Source organism: Notolepis coatsorum (assembly GCF_963971535.1).
Source record: "Notolepis coatsorum genome assembly, chromosome: 5".
Classification (NCBI taxonomy): Eukaryota; Metazoa; Chordata; class Actinopteri; order Aulopiformes; family Paralepididae; genus Notolepis; species Notolepis coatsorum.
The window spans coordinates 155793759-155809941 of NC_140169.1; the positions used below are offsets into that span (position 1 = coordinate 155793759).

At 48.4% G+C, this 16183-nt stretch overlaps 1 protein-coding gene across 1 annotated transcript in view; it reads right to left on the bottom strand.

Moving 5' to 3' along the window:
- Nucleotides 1-16183, bottom strand: part of pde11a (phosphodiesterase 11a) — a gene marked incomplete at both ends in the record, with an annotated part of 580355 nt that overhangs the window by 221431 nt on the left and 342741 nt on the right. The window contains one exon of the mRNA XM_084314342.1: nucleotides 2347-2422. Within this exon, the coding sequence (XP_084170468.1) occupies nucleotides 2347-2422 (76 nt within the window). The remainder of the gene's footprint in view (nucleotides 1-2346; nucleotides 2423-16183) is intronic.

The window sequence follows — 16183 nt, forward strand, 5'->3', positions numbered from 1 at the left end:
ACTCTGCAGCTAGGCTATTAACTAGAACCAAGAGGAGAGACCACATCAGTGTTAGCTAGGCTATTCACTAGAACCAAGAGGAGAGACCACATCAGTGTTAGCTACTCTGCAGCTAGGTTATTCACTAGAACCAAGAGGAGAGACCACATCAGTGTTAGCTACTCTGCAGCTAGGTTATTCACTAGAACCAAGAGGAGAGACCACATCAGTGTTAGCTACTCTGCAGCTAGGTTATTCACTAGAACCAAGAGGAGAGACCACATCAGTGTTAGCTACTCTGCAGCTAGGTTATTCACTAGAACCAAGAGGAGAGACCACATCAGTGTTAGCTACTCTGCAGCTAGGCTATTAACTAGAACTAAGAGGAGAGACCACATCAGTGCAAGAAGAGATACCACATCAGTGTTAGCTACTCTGCAGATAGGCTATTAACTAGAACCAAGAGGAGAGACCACATCAGTGCAGTGTGAGCTACTCTGCAGCTAGGCTATTAACTAGAACCAAGAGGAGAGACCACATCAGTGTTAGCTAAGCTATTCACTAGAACCAAGAGGAGAGACCACATCAGTGTTAGCTACTCTGCAGCTAGGTTATTCACTAGAACCAAGAGGAGAGACCACATCAGTGTTAGCTACTCTGCAGCTAGGCTATTAACTAGAACCAAGAGGAGAGACCACATCAGTGTTAGCTAGGCTATTCACTAGAACCAAGAGGAGAGACCACATCAGTGTTAGCTAAGCTATTCACTAGAACTAAGAGGAGCGACCACATCAGTGTTAGCTACTCTGCAGCTAGGTTATTCACCAGAACCAAGAGGAGAGACCACATCAGTGTTAGCTACTCTGCAGCTAGGCTATTAACTAGAACTAAGAGGAGAGACCACATCAGTGCAAGAAGAGATACCACATCAGTGTTAGCTACTCTGCAGATAGGCTATTAACTAGAACCAAGAGGAGAGACCACATCGGTGCAGTGTGAGCTACTCTGCAGCTAGGCTATTAACTAGAACCAAGAGGAGAGACCACATCAGTGTTAGCTAGGCTATTCACTAGAACCAAGAGGAGAGACCACATCAGTGTTAGCTACTCTGCAGCTAGGTTATTCACTAGAACCAAGAGGAGAGACCACATCAGTGTTAGCTACTCTGCAGCTAGGCTATTAACTAGAACCAAGAGGAGAGACCACATCAGTGTTAGCTAGGCTATTCACTAGAACCAAGAGGAGAGACCACATCAGTTCAGTGTTAGCTACTCTGCAGCTAGGCTATTAACTAGAACCAAGAGGAGAGACCACATCAGTGCAGTGTTAGCTACTCTGCAGCTAGGCTATTAACTAGAACCAAGAGGAGAGACCACATCAGTCCAGTGTTAGCTACTCTGCAGCTAGGCTATTAACTAGAACCAAGAGGAGAGACAACATCAGTGCAGTGTTAGCTACTCTGCAGCTAGGCTATTAACTAGAACCAAGAGGAGAGACCACATCAGTCCAGTGTTAGCTACTCTGCAGCTAGGCTATTAACTAGAACCAAGAGGAGAGACCACATCAGTCCAGTGTTAGCTACTCTGCAGCTAGGCTATTAACTAGAACCAATAGGAGAGACTACATCAGTGCAGTGTTAGCTACCGTGTAGCTAGGCTATTAACTAGAACCAAGAGGAGAGACCACATCAGTGCAGTGTTAGCTACTCTGCAGCTAGGCTATTAACTAGAACCAAGAGGAGAGACCACATCAGTGCATTGTTAGCTACTCTGCAGCTAGGCTACTAACTAGAACCAAGAGGAGAGACCACATCAGTGTTAGCTACTTTGCAGCTAGGCTACTAACTAGAACCAAGAGGAGAGACCACATCAGTGCAGTGTTAGCTACTCCGCACTCGCAGCTAGGCTACTAACTAGAACCAAGAGACCACATCAGTGCAGTGTGAGCGCCTCCACACTCGCAGCTAGGCTACTAACTAGAACCAAGAGACCACATCAGTGCAGTGTGAGCTACTCCACACTCGCAGCTAGGCTACTAACTAGAACCAAGAGGAGAGACGTATGCTATTTCTGATGATTATATTGTTACTGTCTGCATTGCTTTTACCCTTTTTCTTATTCCCAGATTGCTTTTATCCTGTCTATGTTATGCTCATAATTATGTCTATTTGACTGCTGTAAAGCACTTTGGGCTGCAATTCTTGTACGGAAGGTGCAATCTGCATAATGATTTGTGGTGAAAATAAATAGCTCTTGGGAGACCGGTAGTAGAAGTGTGTGGACTCTTAATTGATCGCTCGTTCGTCTATGTTTGTCAGGCGCCCCCGCACCTGATGGAGCCTCACTTGTGTTGTGTTTGCGAGCTCACCTATGATTTGGTGGTTGCTGTTCCAGATGGGCACGCAGAGCACCGAGCGGATGTGGAAGCCTGAGAACTGGTCAGCCTGAAAACCAAGAGGGATGAGATGAGAGAAGATACGATACGATAAGAAAAGGCTAAGTGAGGCACACACACACACACACACACACACACACACACACACACACACACACACACACACACACACACACACACACACACACACACACACACACACACACACACACACACACACACTATACGTGCAAAATTAATCGTTCCAGCAAAGTATAGGCTTCTATTATTCTAATGACTTGTTTTATTAAGAATGCTCTTTGTCGACTATAGCTCTGCCTTCAACACTATACTCCCCCGTAAACTCATCAGTAAACTCCAAACCCTGGGTCTGTGTAATACACTGTGTAACTGGGTGCTGGACTTCCTCACAAACCGCACACAAGCCGTCAGGCTGGGCAACTACACCTCGTCCACCCTGTCTCTCAGCACCGGCGCCCCGCAGGGTTGCGTACTCAGCCCATTACTGTACACCCTGCTCACACATGACTGTTCCCCCTCCTACCCCTCCAATTACATCATCAAGTTCGCAGACGATACCACAGTTGTGGGTCTCATAACAAACAACAATGAGTCTGCCTACAGGAGGGAGGTGGAAGACCTTACAGCCTGGTGTGACAGCAACAACCTGGCGCTCAACATAAAGAAAACAAGAGAGATCATAGTGGATTTTAGAAGATCAAGGCCTGACCACTCCCCTCTGCTCATCAACAACGAGGTAGTGGAGAGGGTCACTGAGTTCAAGTTCCTGGGTCTCAGTGTGAGTGAGACCCTGTCCTGGAGCACCAACACCGCCTCAGTGATCGGAAAAGCTCAACAACGCCTATACTACCTAAGGAAGCTGAAGCAGGCTGTGAGTGTGCTGACCTACGGTGTGTCTGTGTGGTTCTCCAGCTGCACAAAGGCAGAGCAAGAGGCTCTACAGAGGGTGGTGAAGGCGGCAGGCAGGATCGTCGGGACTCCTCTACCAAACATCACCTCCGTCTTCACCTCCCGCTGCCTCCACCGCTCCAAGTGTATCATCAAGGACCAGCCTCACCCAGCAGCACATCACCTCTTTCAGCTCCTTCCCTCAGGGAGGAGATACCGGTCCATACATGCCAAGAGTTCAAGACTTATCAACAGCTTTTTCCCCCCAAGCAGTCAGACTGTTAAACTCTCATTGACTGTCCCCTCACGTGCACCATGCACTTTACCCGGACTTGATAATCACTATGTTACCGCTCATCATGCACCTTATTATTTAAAATATTCTGTTATATGTACAGTGTTATGTGTTACATGTATGTATATTGTACTACGGTCTGTGGGAGCTCCCCTGAAATTTCGTTGTATACTTGTGTGCAATGACAATTAAAAGTCTATTCTATTAGGTAGTATAGTAGTAAGTCCTACTGTAGAACGTGACATATTAGCATGACATCTCATTTAGTAATATCAATACTGAACGACTGCGCTCACTGTGTGTGTGTGTGTGTGTGTGTGTGTGTGTGTGTGCTCTCGACCACTCTTAAAATGTGGTCTTGCCTAAGAGAAAAGCAAATATAAGAAAACATTGCTGAATCCCAGGTAAGAACAAAATAAGAAAAAATGCTAGTTAAGAACAAAATAAGAGGACATCTGTTCTTATATCGCTTCGTGAATGAGGCTCTACCCCTTCCTTCCCTCTCAACCAACGTTATTCATTTGAGGTGGCACAGTCCCATAAGTCCAAAGTTATTTCGTATTGCACAGCGACCACATTTCTATCCTACTTGTTAAGTAGGCTCATTGAATGTGGCACAAGTTAGTTATTTAATCTTTTCAGTTTCCACTTGGGGGATCTGATGTGAAGGTAGTATTCTGTGTGTAATACGTGTGATCTGAAGAGTCTATGTGAAGGTAGTATTCTGTGTGTAATACATGTGATCTGAAGAGTCTATGTGAAGGTAGTATTCTGTGTGTAATACATGTGATCTGAAGAGTCTACAATCATTTGACCTGACTCCCACTGCCATGCCTCCCACCCACAAAGCAGGCAACTCCTTGGATCTGATATTTTCCCGTAACTCCAGCATCATTAACACCACGGTAACTCCCCTACATGTATCTGACCATTCCTTCATATCCTTCTCACTAACTCTCATGCTTAACCGAAAGGTCTTCACCCCAACTCAAACAGTCTCACTCAGACGCAACCTGCCCTCCCTATCCCCCTCAACCCTCTCCTCTGACATACTATCCGCTCTACCTTTGAGTGACACCTTCTCTGCTCTCTCCACAGAGATGGCAACCTCCACCCTCCTTTCAGCCCTTGCAACCTCCTTCAACAAGCTCTGTCCCCTCGTTGAGAAACCTGCCCGCCGTTCCCCACCCAGTCCATGGCTGACAGATCCAGTGAGAGAACAAAGACAGGTCCTGAGAGCAGCTGAAAGGAAGTATAGAAAGTCACGCCTCACTGCTGACATTGACACATATCACAACCTCTTCTTAACATTCTCCAAAACCATCACTAATGCCAAAGCTTCTTTCTTCCACCATAGGATCGAGGCCTCTGCCAAGAATCTTCGCAAACTGCATGCTACCATGTCCTCCCTCCTCACTCCCCCCCCACCCCCCCCCTCCCTCATCTTTCTCTGCCGAAGACTTTGCGATCTTCTTTGAGGAAAAAGTGGAGAACATCCGCAGCTCCTTCTCCCAACCCCCACCCATTCCAAATGCTGAATCGAGAACCTCATCCTTCACTCTGTCATCTTTCTCTCCCATTACAGAAGCAGAGACCCTGACACTGGTAACGTCGAACCGTCCGACTACTTGCCAGCTGGACCAGCTACCCTCCCCACTCCTCCAGACCATAGCACCAGACATCCTCCCATTCCTAACGGCAACCATCAACTCCTCACTCAACTCGGGGGTGGTCCCCACCTCCCTAAAACAAGCCAGAGTCACGCCGCTCATAAAAAAACCAACCCTGAACCCTACCGTCATAGGCAACTACCGTCCTGTCTCTCTTCTCTCCTTCCTTTCTAAAACACTTGAACGTGCTGTATCCAACCAACTTACTGCTTATCTCTTACAGAATGACCTCCTAGACCGTAATCAGTCAGGCTTCAAGACTGGTCACTCCACAGAGACAGCCCTCATTGCGGTCACAGAGGCACTTCACTTAGCAAAAGCGAAAGGCCTCTCCTCTGTCCTGATTCAGATCTATCTGCAGCCTTCGACACAGTCAACCACCAGATCCTCCTTGCGGCCCTCGCAGGAATGGGAGTGGCTGGCTCTGCGCTGACATGGCTGTCATCATACCTCAATGACCGCTCCTACCAAGTGTCATGGAGAGGGACCCTGTCGGCCACCCGCCCCCTGCGGACGGGTGTCCCCCAGGGCTCGGTTTTAGGACCCCTTCTCTTCTCCCTCTACACTAAATCACTGGGTAACATTATCACGTCTCATGGCTTCTCCTACCATTGTTATGCCGACGATACTCAACTCTTCCTCTCCTTCCCTCCCTCAGATATCCACGTCTCTGAGCGGATCTCGGCCTGTCTGTCCGACATCTCCGCCTGGATGACGACCAACCACCTCAAACTGAACCTAAGCAAAACAGAATTGCTCCACCTGCCGGCCAAATCATCCCCCCTAACCGACCTTTCAATCACAGTCGAGAATGCAGCTGTGACTGCGTCCCCGACCGCCAAGAACTTTGGTGTTGTTCTCGACGACCAGTTGAACTTCTCTGCTCACATCGCAGCGACGACCAGAACCTGCCGATTCCTCCTGAGCAACGTCAGAAGGATCCGCCCCTTCCTGACAAAAGAAGCCACCCAACTCCTCGTCCAATCAACAGTCATCTCCCGCCTCGACTACTGCAACGCACTGCTCGCTGGCCTCCCGGCCACTGCCACTAAGCCTCTTCAACTCATTCAGAACGCAGCGGCCCGCCTGATCTCAAACCTACCGAAGTCTGCCCATGTCAATCCACTTCTTAGGGACCTGCACTGGCTCCCCATTGCTGCACGAATCCGCTTCAAGGCCCTCGACCTAGCATACCGTGCGGCAAAGGGAACCGCTCCCGCCTACCTCCGGTCATTGGTCTAACTACACACCCTCAAGACCCCTACGCTCTGCATCTTCTGGCCGCCTCAGACCTACTCCTATCCAAGCTCCGGGAGGGTCATCAAAGAGAAGTCGCCTATTCTCAGTCCTTGCCCCACAATGGTGGAATGAACTACCCACCCCAGTTAGGACAGCCGAATCATGTCCAATCTTTCGCCGTCGACTAAAGACGCACTTCAACCATTATCTGAATTAAAAAAATAATAATAATAATAATCTAACCCTAACTAACCGTACTGTCATGCACTTGTCCTAATAAACTAACCTACACTGTAGCACTCAACACTTTGATGAACATTGTTGCTCAGCTGATAGAGTTGTGCCCTTTCTGATGGCTTGTCGTACAGAACTTGTAAGTCGCTTTGGATAAAAGCGTCAGCTAAATGACTAAATGTAAATGTCTATGTGAGGGTAGCACCTTTAAATATACAATTCCAACTCCCTCCCAAAGACCAGAGACCAGAGAACATTAACCCTTTGTTAGTGTGGCAGTGAAAGGGTTAACCCTTTGTTAGTGTGGTAGTGAAAGGGTTAACCCTTTGGTAGTGTGGTAGTGAAAGGGTTAACCCTTTGGTAGTGTGGTAGTGAAAGGTGGTAGTGTGGTAGTGAAAGGTGGTAGTGAAAGGGTTAACCCTTTGGTAGTGTGGTAGTGAAAGGGTTAACTTGAAGGTGAAAATGCCGTCGGAGGGGTCGCCAGTCCCGGTGCAGGCCACCAGGGGGGCCTGTGTGCGCCTCTCCTCATGTAACTGTGTGTAGGGCAATGCGGCACCGCAAGCGCTGTGATTGGCCCACTCGCCTCGAGCCAAGCGCTGTGATCAAGGTCAAAGGTCAAGTTTATTAGTTTATGTCCCAAACTGGCAAATTCATGTTACAGCAGATAAATAGGAGCTCCAAAAAAACACAGCATCATACATAACAAGAGGAACACAGACAGACATGTACAGTACATGGACGGTCGCAGGATCAGATCATAACAACAGTCAAACAAGCAACCACAACCAGCCCCCCCCCCCGCCACCCACCCACCCACCTCGAAGCCGCCCTCTCCTGCCTCCTCCATTGATGGCACACATGGAGGTAGGTATTAATGAGAATTTGTATCTATTGTTTTTAGCTGCAGGGGTCTCCAAACGTTGGCCGGAAGGAAATAATTGATACTCCGGATTTAGGGGGTGAGAGCTGTCCGCTCTAATTGGTGGATTAGACTATAACCACTTAACCATTTCACTACCAAAGGGTTAACCCTTTCACTGTGACAATACAAAAAGTTAACCTTTCACAACCACACTACAGAAGGTTAACCTTTCACTACCACTAGTCTGAGGGTCCACCTTGGGCAAGTGTTAGTACCCTCTCTAGCCTCCCTATAGCGATACAGGGTGCCGCACTGCCTTGTGTGTGTGTGCGTAGGGAATTAGGGATACACAAAGGCTAAGGAAGAAAACCCTGAAAGAAAACCGCACTGCCTTGTGTGTGTAGGAATACGCAAAGGGTAGGTCCTCACCGACGATGGGGTTACCTGTAAGGAAGGGCATCCGAGATATAAAACTAGCTACAAACCAAAAATGATGACTCCAGTGGCGTGGAGTCATCGCCTGTCAAACCTCACTGTAGTGGGAAAATAGGGATGTAAAATGAAGATGATGATGATGATGATGAGTGTGGTAGTGAAAGGTTAACCGTCTGTAGTGTGATAGTGAAAGGTTAACCTTCTGTAGTGTGGTAGTGAAAGGTTAACCTTCTGTAGTGTGGTAGTGAAAAGGTTAACCTTCTGTAGTGTGGTAGTGAAAGGGTTAACCATCTGTAGTGTGGTAGTGAAAGGTTAACCTTCTCTAGTGTGGTAGTGAAAGGTTAACCTTCTGTAGTGTGGTAGTGAAAGGTTAACATTCTGTAGTGTGGTAGTGAAAGGTTAACCTTCTGTAGTGTGGTAGTGAAAAGGTTAACCTTCTGTAGTGTGGTAGTGAAAGGTTAACCGTCTGTAGTGTGGTAGTGAAATGGTTAACCATCTGTAGTGTGGTAGTGAAAGGTTAACCTTCTGTAGTGTGGTAGTGAAAGGGTTAACCATCTGTAGTGTGGTAGTGAAAGGGTTAACCCTCTGTAGTGTGGTAGTGAAATGTTAACCTTCTGTAGTGTGGTAGTGAAAGGTTAACCTTATGTAGTGTGGTAGTGAAAAGGTTAACCTTCTGTAGTGTGGTAGTGAAAGGTTAACATTATGTAGTGTGGTAGTGAAAAGGTTAACCTTTTGTAGTGTGGTAGTGAAAGGTTAACCGTCTGTAGTGTGGTAGTGAAAGGTTTAACCATCTGTAGTGTGGTAGTGAAAGGTTTACCTTCTGTAGTGTGGTAGTGAAAGGGTTAACTGTCTGTAGTGTGGTAGTGAAAGGGTTAACCATCTGTAGTGTGGTAGTGAAAGGTTTACCTTCTGTAGTGTGGTAGTGAAAGGTTAACCTTCTGTAGTGTGGTAGTGAAAGGGTTAACCTTATGTAGTGTGGTAGTGAAAGGGTTAACCTTCTGTAGTGTGGTAGTGAAAGGTTAACCTTCTGTAGTGTGGCAGTGAAAGGGTTAACCTTCTGTAGTGTGGTAGTGAACGGTTCTGTATCGTTAGTGGCTTAGCTTGGCATCACTACTGCACTATCTCGCGTACGTGCACGCGTACTGAATAAACCACAAATGTACCTCTAATACCAGTATTAGTCTGACCACACCCCTCATCAGCTTACCTTCATAAGCAGGTGTGTGGTCACCTGCTCTCCTCCTTCTCGCTTTCACCACAAGGAAGAGGTGCCTCGGTAGATCCCCACACTTGACACCATGATGGAAGAAATTGGATTAGGAACAGCTTGGGAAACAAGGATACGTTGACATCATATCTTTATTTTCTCTCTCACTATTTTTCGAGAAAATACGGCGATATTGTCTTCGTACTGGAGTGTCTAGAAGATGATGATCATTCTAAAAACCCTCCACCGGTTTTCGTATTGGGAGCACGCCGCTGCATGCTTCTCAACTGCAGTTCCTTGCTGTGTTTGTTGGGGTGAAACCTGTCAGGCCACAGCTGAACTGTCGGACATGCCGCTGTTGTGAGAAGCGGTGCGTTCCAGGTTGGGTGAGTAGTGTTTGCTGGCGGGCTCCACTTGTCTGTTAGTGCTATGGGGGCTACTTGACAAAGTTTATGGAAACCGGCCCCAGGCTAGGGTCCTTTGTTTAGCCACCTAGGCGACAGAAGACCTTGGTCTGAAGACCATTATAGTTTTAACTATAGTGGGCCGCGACCATTGACACTGGTGATCCCTGTGTGTTCTGGACGAGTGGATTCTCTCTGTCACCGTGTTAAGGCCCCATCTTTCATATCCAAATGAGAGTATTCCTTCACGAGGGGATATGTGCATGTAATGTGCGATAGCGGCAGATTCATGTTTAAAGTCAGCTACACAGGCCAGTTGGTACTGTGCTGATTTCCGTCGGACGTGGTAATGTCACCGTTGTGAAGCGGTGTTGACGTCTTGTTTTCTCTTTTCTCTTAAAAAGTGAGGAGAGGTTCAGAACGGCGGCCTGTCTGGGTGAGTGTTATGTCATTGTTTACATGTTCATAGCTTACGGTTAGATGGCTGGCGCGGGGTAGCTTAGCTTCTCGCGCGCCGCCGGGAGCTCGCTTCTGATCGCCGTTGGCTTGATGCTATTCTGTTGAACGTGCTTTGATTTTAACATGTTTTACACTCTTGACCGCGACGTCATCCTTGACAGGGGATGTTTCGTCGACCCTGCCCTGGGCCTGGACGGGGATTGCGTCAACAAAAAGGACTGTAGCGACTGGTTGGAGCGGCGACGCTGCCCGGATCGAACAACACAGGACGGCTGTGTTCTACGGTGTCTTGTGACTGCACTTCGCTGATCTGCGTTCCGGGTAGGTACGGGGTTGACCAGACCTCATAACACGTCTTCTGGTTTTACTTTGCTAGATGTATTGTGAATAACGGTGTTTTTTCCCAAAACGTGTGTTGTTGCAAATACATTTAGGATACGTTGCGGGTTATGTGTGGGCTGTTTTTGTCACTGGCAGTTAGCTTCTCCGTGCAGATCGTGATGTATTGATCTGGTTGTTGTGTGAGAAACATCATGGTGTTTATGTGTACCGTGTACTCACTACTAAGGCAACTAACCTATGAAGCTATGCTTGGTGACAAGTGAGTAAAAGAATGTTCTTTCTCAGACTGTAATGACAATGAACAGTGTGTTCACACATTAACAGGTTTTCCTGTTTTAACTGGCCGTATTGAGGGTAAAATAGGAGGATTGTGTTTTTCCCCCCCGGTTCCCTGGGGACTTTATCACCTCCTATCAGACATGTTGTGCATTAATTGTGTCTTTTGTGTGGTAGGGATACGATGTAACTCTTAGCTTGATTGCTGAGGTTGTGCTAAATCTGCTGGAGAAACTTATTTCCTAAAGGGAAGTTGGTTTGGTTGCTGTCATGTGTGCTTAGCAAGGCCTGTGGTCGATACTAATCAAGAATGATGTATTCTCTCATTGTGAAAAAAACGGCGTTCCTCTGTTGAGTGTTTTTGCCATTTTTTGTAGGTGATGATGGGTTGTGTGTGTCATGTGACCTACAACTGGGTTGTACTGGCCACAGAAGCACATGTGTATGTTGGACCGGGGTTCTTAGAGCCCTCTCTATTCTGTGTTTTTCCTTAGTAAAAATCAGATAGCAGGTTAGCTCATGCGCTGTGTGGAGCTGTGAAACGCTTCATAGAGCTGACTATGACTGTGTCATATTCTCTTTTTGTCGTTACGTCGTATCATGGGTGTGGGGTCGTAAAGGGGTGAACTGGTAACCTTTCCTCTCCCCATTGTTCTGTCGGTCAGGGGTACACCCCCTGTCCTTCAAGGTTCCCGTCACGTGGCGGTTCGGCACGTTACGGGGGGGGGGGGGGGGGGGGGGGGAGGGAGTTCCTGGTCCCACGGCCTGGTATATTGGGCGTGTGCACCGCAGGAATTCCCCCGCCATAGAGTACGTCACCGTGCGCGTCTCTGTTGGTAGGACTTCCGTGTGCTGTTCAGGTCCATGTGATGGATCTGTTTTCAGGGGGGGTGGTCAGGGCTCCTCCTCACCAAGCGCCTATTCAGGCCTTCTGTGAGTTCGGACTCCTTCTTCCATGTGAGGAAGCCTCCATCAGAGTACAGAGCCTTCCTCCTCAGATTGTCAAAGTGAGTGGACCCTCTAGAAGGGTCCTTTTCTATTGTATGTATATTCGATTCAATTCGTTTATTGAGTGTGTATGGGTTCAGTGCCTCTTCCCCGGAGGCCCTAAAACCAGTTTTTTACATGGCTCAAGGTGCAATATATTCTTTTCAATCTGTACAGCTCGCGTGGGAAGTCTCTCTGGGGATCCCCGTCTCTTTCCTATGGGAGGGTGGTGGGATGTAAAAATGTGCCAATTTTTTACCCCGGCTGTGTAGACTGGGATACATGCTGTTGATGCTTCCTTCTTTCTATTCCAGAAGTGTTGGAGTTAGGGAGTGTCACACCCCTCTTGTCGTTCCCCTGGGCGCCTTGAGGATTCAATGACAGGTCTAAGTAGCCTGTTCATTGATGGGGGTGTGTCCCGACGCACGTATAGTGCTAGCTCGCTGTAAACAGGCGATTGACTGGCACGCCTTGGTTGCTTGTGGTTGAAACAGCGTTTTTATAAAGCAACTGAGATGGGGGTTTTTCCTCTTCCGACGACCACATCCCATGACCTGGGTGGGTTGTCGACGGATTCTCGTTCATGTCTGGGGGATGATGACGGGATGGATCTGAACATATGTAGTGGGGTCTCACGCCCTTGGGGTGGGCCACCAGGCGCGGTTCGTCCGAACGTCTGGGTGGCGTCTTCTTTTCATGTTAAGATCAACACGCATATCTGCCCTTCTCCTGGAGTAGGCATGTCGGCGTGGTTAGGGCACGGGACTGGTTCTGGTCACGCTGGTCCAGATCAGTTGAACCCGTTGTCCGCCGGGGATGCAGATCTGCTGTTCTGGTACCCTGAGGGACTTGGGCTTTTTTCAGGGGGAAAAGTGCCAGGTCGGTCTGGGTGTCACAGGGTTAAGCGCTATGGAGACCCTGGTTGGGTATGTTTTTACTCAGCACTGTCGTCATGGCTTACAGCCATGCCATTCTGTACGCGCTCGATCTCGTCGGATCTCGGCCGCTACACAGGTTGGTCCTGGTTAGTACTTGGTTGGGAGACCGCCGGGGAATACCAGGTACGGTGTGCTTAGGGGCTGGTTCTCCATTGTTTTTCGCTCCTCTCTCACGCATGGCGAAGAGGGGCCTGTGGGGGTGGTTTTTTGACCTCCTCTGGTGACCCTGTGCTTCCCGTACCGCCAGGCCCGGTCCGAAGTGATGTTTGCGACCCGTAGGCCTGGGTTAACCCTTTTTGGAAACTGAAACACTTGTACTGCGGTATAGCCGGTGTATACCCGCAGGTGTGTTTTGGAGTTTTTTCTTGAGGGGTTATAGGAACAACCACCGCATTGGGTAACACCGAGGTGGTTGATTCCCTGGTGTGTTGGAGCAGTGTCAACTCCCGGGTTCACCGTTTGAGGGTGCCCCTGCACGTTCATGACGTCTGCCAATCGTGTCAGCCTTCTCTGCCTCGACCCCTCTGGGTGGGGGTTGTTAAATGGAGGCTTGGTCATGCAACACCGCCAGCTTACGCTCCTTCCGCCGGGGCGGCTGTGTTCAGCTGTCCCCTCTGGCGCCTGTCTCGTCCGCAGTCTCCAGGCTAGGGTTAACAGCCTGTTGCCTGGTTTTTCCCCGGTGCGCTGCCTGCTTCCGTTGGTTAACCTTTTTTGTGTGCTTACGGCCATGCTGACTGCCTGTTCTGCAGGGTCAGTGTGCCAGGCGGTGTACTATTGGGGGGACGGGGCCCGCTCGGCTTACGGCCATACCGACCTGAACACGCCCGATCTCGTCCGATCTCGGAAGCTAAGCAGGTTCTGGCCTGGTTAGTACTTGGATGGGATTCCGCCTGGGAATACCAGGTGCAGTAACTGAGGGGCCTTTGTCCGAATACGCTGGCGATGTGGGGGGCGGGGCACTGCGTGCCCACCTGGTGGGGTCTTGATGCTGGCATCATGGACTTCTCCGGGCCCCCATTCCAGGGAGTCCAGTCCTTTTGGTGGGTCTGGGTCTTCCTTCACGCTCCGCTGCTACGGCCTTGCCACGGGGTTGGGTTTGCCCTTGGCCCCGTGATTCTGGGGGCAGTAACGAGGTTGTTCCTCCGTTCGTTCCCGGGTGGCATGCGGGTTGTGCGTGTGTGTAGTCGTGGGGTCAAGCCACGGTCTGCTCACCCTGTGCGTTAAGTTGCTTGAGTGCCTCTTCGCACGGTCGGGTCCGTCGCCTTCCCGTGAAGCCTCTAATAGGGGGGATACCCTCCATTAGGGGGGGTCGGGGGGGCTCGGCCCTCCCTGTTCTGATGGTTTTGGGGGGCTGTCAGCGGGGTGTATTTGTCAGCCAAGTGGCTCCGCTTGGCCTCCCTTGTGCAGTAGTGATGCCAAGCTAAGCCACTAACGATACAGAACGATAGGTTATGACTATAACCAAGTTCTGTTAGTTAGGGGCGATGCTTGGCATCAGACGGCCGCTGCAGCCCTTGTCCTCACCTTGTGGTGAAAGCTTGGGAAGGAGGAGAGCAGGTGACCACACACCTGCTTATGAAGGTAAGCTGATGAGGGGTGTGGTCAGACTAATACTGGTATTAGAGGTACATTTGTGGTTTATTCAGTACGCGTGCACGTACGCGAGATAGTGCAGTAGTGATGCCAAGCATCGCCCCTAACTAACAGAACTTGGTTATAGTCATAACCTATCGTTAACCTTCTGTAGTGTGGTAGAGAAAGGGTTAACCTTCTGTAGTGTGGTAGTGAAAGGTTTACCTTCTGTAGTGTGGTAGTGAAAGGTTAACCTTCTGTAGTGTGGTAGTGAAAGGGTTAACCTTATGTAGTGTGGTAGTGAAAGGGTTAACCTTCTGTAGTGTGGTAGTGAAAGGTTAACCATCTGTAGTGTGGCAGTGAAAGGGTTAAACTTCTGTAGTGTGGTAGTGAACGGTTAACCTTCTGTAGTGTGGTAGTGAAAGGGTTAACCTTCTGTAGTGTGGTAGTGAAAGGGTTAACCGTCTGTAGTGTGGTAGTGAAAGGTTAACCTTCTGTAGTGTGGTAGTGAAAGGGTTAAACCCCTGTGATGTCATCGATGATGTCATCATACCCGTATACGTCTGGGCTGCTCTACTATTAAACTATGCATACATGGTTCTATTTTAGCTGCTGTGGTTATTAACTATGCATGCATCCTTTACCTCTGATGGAATATTCAACAGCATTGTGAGAATGCAGGACTTGCTGGATGCAGATTATAGAGTATTATCCTACAGAGATCAGTCAACTGTTGAGATGCTGCCAAAGCTCTATCAAATGGTGTTGTATAATTTATAATCACGTCACACAATCATCAAAGGTATTGTCATATTGTTGGGCCTTGTGGACTTTTTTTGTTTTAAATTTTTTTGTTATATTTTACCAGTAATAATCCCCGTTATGGAAAGCTGTCAAATCTAGGCTATCCATAGTTTCCAATATAGGAGGTTTATTTTCCAAAAAGCCTATAATTCTGAACAAAGATTAAATTGTGGATTTCTACAACTACCATAATCATAATAATCATAACTACCTACCTCATACTATAGTCTATACCCATATAGCTCTGTAGCATGTACAATAGTGCTGTTACATTTATATATTTCATGAGTCCCTCATTGGAATCGATCATTTTAACCTCTTTACAGTCCTGCAGATTTGGCATAAAACGCCTGTCAATACTGAAAGTAAATTGGACGCTATTCTGGAACCGTTTGTAGCAGATGCAGTCTGGCCTCATCTGAAAGGAAACACTTTTCTTCAGAATTTCTTTCTTTCACTTGCGTCTGAATTATTTTGCAAACAGATGCCTGCTGCAGATCCATCTACTCTATAGTTATTAGCTGAAAACACTGCTGGGGCTTGAAGTCTTAGGCGACGTGTCCACAGCCAGCTTTTTTACGAGTTGCCAGCTCCTTTCTGTCATTCATTTCTATGCTAAAGACGTGACAGGCACGCTCCTTTTCCCAGCGCCGCGCCTCGCGTTTTAGCGCTCTCGGCGGCTAGCGTTTTTGGGGCGGAGCGCTCCCAGCGCATAAAGTTGAAAATAGTTCAACTTTTGGAGAGGAGCGCCGCTCATCAAGGTAACTTTTTTCGACCGACCGATAAACATCGAGCAGGTGGGCGGAGCCGCGGGAGTCGCGAGACGCTCTGGAAACGCTCTGAGCTTTATGCATATTTTAGATTTTCAAAGCGGTCCGCCTTGAAAAAAACGTTGTCTGTGGACACGTCTCCCTACCCAGAACATTTCCAAAGTCGATAACAATATCACAAATAACTTGTGTTTTACACATTACTCTATGTAATGGTATGTTTAGGCGTTTTTCCAAAAAGGAGTGAGGGCTTGTGTCCATAGCGGACGTTTTATGAGTTGTCAGCTCCTTTCTGTCATTAATTTCTATGCTACAGGCGCGACAGGCGCGCTCCTTTTCCGAGCACCACGCCTCGCGTTTCAGCGCTCTCGGCGGTAGCGTTTTTGGGCGGAGCGCTCCCAGCGCAT